General features: G+C 39.9%; 1 protein-coding gene across 1 annotated transcript; it reads left to right on the top strand.

The window, feature by feature from the left end:
* Nucleotides 1-623: 623 nt before the first annotated feature.
* On the top strand, nucleotides 624-839 carry EMH_0030640 (uncharacterized protein; the record flags this gene model as incomplete). The annotated part of the gene is made up of 1 exon (XM_013494435.1): nucleotides 624-839. One exon carries the CDS (start codon nucleotides 624-626, stop codon nucleotides 837-839), a length of 216 nt encoding a protein of 71 aa, XP_013349889.1.
* Between the last annotated feature and the right edge of the window lie 237 nt (nucleotides 840-1,076).

Raw genomic sequence — 1,076 nt, forward strand, 5'->3', positions numbered from 1 at the left:
TTTTTATTTATTTAATTAATATTTTAATTTTAATTTTTAAATTAATTTATTTTTTCTTGTTTTTATCCTAAAAAAACCCTTCTCTTTTCATCGCTCTGTGGCTGCGTGGCTGCAGCCACCGCGGCTACAGAAAAGAGAAACAAACAAAAAAAAAAGAAAAAAAAAATATATATTTTTTTTAAATTTTATGAAATCTTCTTAAATTTATATACTGATGAGGGTTTATAGGGTTTAGGGTTTAGGGTTTAGGGTTTAGGGTTTAGGGTTTAGGTATCGAGACCCTAAGCGATCTAGCCCTCAAATAAAATTAGGGTTTAGGGTTTAGGGTTTAGGATTGGTGTTTGGTAACCCTAAACCCTGAAATATATAAACCCTTAAAAACCCTAAACCCTCAGTTCTAAACCCTAAACCCTAAACCCTAAACCCTAAACCACCAACGATAGAAACTTCACTCTCCCTTTCTCTCTCTCTCTCTCTCAACCCCAACAACAATCCAAAAGTTTTAAGAGTTTAGGGTGTATAAGGGTTTATAATATCTCTGTATAAGGGTTTACGAGGGTTTACAAGGGTTTATGAGGGTTTAGGGTTTAGGGTTTAGGAGAAGATGTCTTCATCTAGCAACAATGCTGCTGCAGCGCAGCCCCCTGCTGCTGCAGCAGCAGCAGCAGCAGCAGCAGCTCCCCCCCCCTCCTCCTCAGCACCAACAGCAGCAGCAGCAGCACAACCACCACCAGCAGCAGCAGCAGCAGCAGCACCAGCAGCAGCAGCAGGAGGAGGAGGAGAAACGTATTCTCTGCCAGCAGCAACACTACAATGTAAACATGTATTCGGGTGTATAACCAACATAAAAGGAGCTATACATTTTATAGATTCTTTTTCTGTTTGTTTTGCTGCTGGGCGGCTTATTGTTATTCACAATATACAAACAAAACAACAAAAATTCTTGCAAGGCTCTGAAGAAGGAATTGAGGTCGTCACCATGGCCCTCTCCTCCAATAGAAGGTAGAAAAGGGTTTATGAGGGTTTAGGGTTTATGAGGGTTTAGGGTTTATATGAGGGTTTATGAGGGTTTATAT

Source organism: Eimeria mitis, genomic scaffold (genome assembly GCF_000499745.2).
Source record: "Eimeria mitis Houghton genomic scaffold, Emh_scaff1157, whole genome shotgun sequence".
Taxonomy (NCBI): domain Eukaryota; phylum Apicomplexa; class Conoidasida; order Eucoccidiorida; family Eimeriidae; genus Eimeria; species Eimeria mitis.